The sequence below is a fragment of the Solanum tuberosum genome, unplaced genomic scaffold (genome assembly GCF_000226075.1).
Source record: "Solanum tuberosum cultivar DM 1-3 516 R44 unplaced genomic scaffold, SolTub_3.0 scf00352, whole genome shotgun sequence".
NCBI lineage: Eukaryota > Viridiplantae > Streptophyta > Magnoliopsida > Solanales > Solanaceae > Solanum > Solanum tuberosum.
The window spans coordinates 297,141-298,789 of record NW_006239287.1 but is presented as its reverse complement, the minus strand read 5'-3'; the positions used below and the strand labels follow the sequence as shown (position 1 = coordinate 298,789).

General features: G+C 33.9%; 1 protein-coding gene across 1 annotated transcript; it reads left to right on the top strand.

Moving 5' to 3' along the window:
• Positions 1 to 601: 601 nt before the first annotated feature.
• On the top strand, positions 602 to 1,300 carry LOC107063468 (uncharacterized). The gene has a single exon (XM_015315370.1). It carries the CDS (start codon positions 602 to 604, stop codon positions 1,298 to 1,300), a length of 699 nt encoding a protein of 232 aa, XP_015170856.1.
• Positions 1,301 to 1,649: the final 349 nt, after the last annotated feature.

Here is a 1,649-nt window from a genome sequence, read left to right as displayed (position 1 = left end):
TATGCAAGGCAAGATGAATGGCCTTAAAATGTTGATTAGGCAAGAAAGTATCTCAGCTCACTCTATTCATTGTTTTGCTCATCAACTTCGATTAACTCTTGTTGCAGTTTCTAAAAAATGTATTCAAGTGGGAGAACTTGTATTATTGGTTTCAAATGTTTTGAATGTGTTGGGAGCTTCATTTAAGCGTATGGATAAATTTTGAGATTCTAAAAAAAAAGAATTCAAGAAGCATTAGATATGGGTGAACTTACAACCGGTACCGGCTTGCATTAAGAACTTGGTCTTATAAGAGCCGGTGATACTCATTGGGGATCTCACTACAAATCTTTTAGCAATTTTATTCTTATGTTTGGATCTATTGTTGATGTTCTTGATGCACTTGTTGTTGATGCATATTCTACCGATGAAAGAGCTAAGGCAACATGATATCTCGAAGTTTGTCAAACATTTAAGATTGCTTTTATGTTGCATTTGATGAGAGATATCTTAGGAATCACAGATGAGCTCAATAAATCCTTGCAAAAGAAAGAACAAGATATTGCAAATGCTATGCTACTGGTTGAAGTAGCAAAGAGAAGGTTGCAAATGCTAAGAGATGATGGATGGGATGCTACTTATTAATAAGGTATCCACATTTTGTATCAAGTATAACATTTTGTTACCTAATTTTGATGAGCCATATGTTAATTCTGGAAGATCAAGGCGTAAACCTACCGATTATACGGTCTTACATCATAATCGTGTTGAAGTATTTTGTAAGATTATTGATTGGCAGCTTCAAGAACTCGATGATCGTTTCAATGAGGTGACTACTGATTTGCTTCATGAAGTTACTTGTTTGAATCCAGTTGACTCATTTTCGAGTTTTAACATTAGAAAAATAATGAGAATGGCTAAGTTATATCCTGATGACTTTGATGAGTTTAGTATGAATGCTCTTGAGAATCAACTTGCCACTTACATTATTGATGTTCGTGATATGGATGAAAGGTTCTCCAATCTTAATGGACTTTGTGATCTGTCTAGAAAATTAGTTGAGACAAAGAAGAACTTAAACTTTCCTCTTGTATTCCGCTTAGTGAAATTTACTTTGCTTTTACTAGTGGCCACTGCATCCGTTGAAAGAGCTTTTTCGGCAATGAAGTTTATTAAAAATGCCTTGGAGAATCGGATGAATGATGAGCTTTTGAGCGGTTGTCTAGTTCCTTATGTAGAAAAAGATGTATTTATTAATATTTCTAATGATACTATTGTAAAAACATTTCAAGAGATGAAACCGCGTCGAGTACGGTTGTAATAATGTAATTATGTTTTGCTTTTATTAGTAAAATTTATTTTGTTGAATTTTTTGTGTGCATACTACTTTATATTTTGACACCCCTCAATCTAAATCCTGGTTCCGCCACTGCTCACAAGGCCCAACATCCGCAATTCAACAGTAACAAATCAACCATCAAACGAATCAATTAAGTCAATCTCAATGTCAAGTAGATAAATTGTACGTAACAAGTACATCAATCACAATTAACAAGCAAGTCACACATAAACATCAAATGCATCAAGTCACTATAATCAATCTCTCGCCGAAATCATTTCCCATTGGCACAATATTTCTAGATGAAACTATTTCTCATCGAATTTATATC

Bases quoted from the DNA above. Each gene is read 5' to 3' on its own strand.
- LOC107063468 (XM_015315370.1), top strand. From the start codon at position 602: ATGGATGGGATGCTACTTATTAATAAGGTATCCACATTTTGTATCAAG.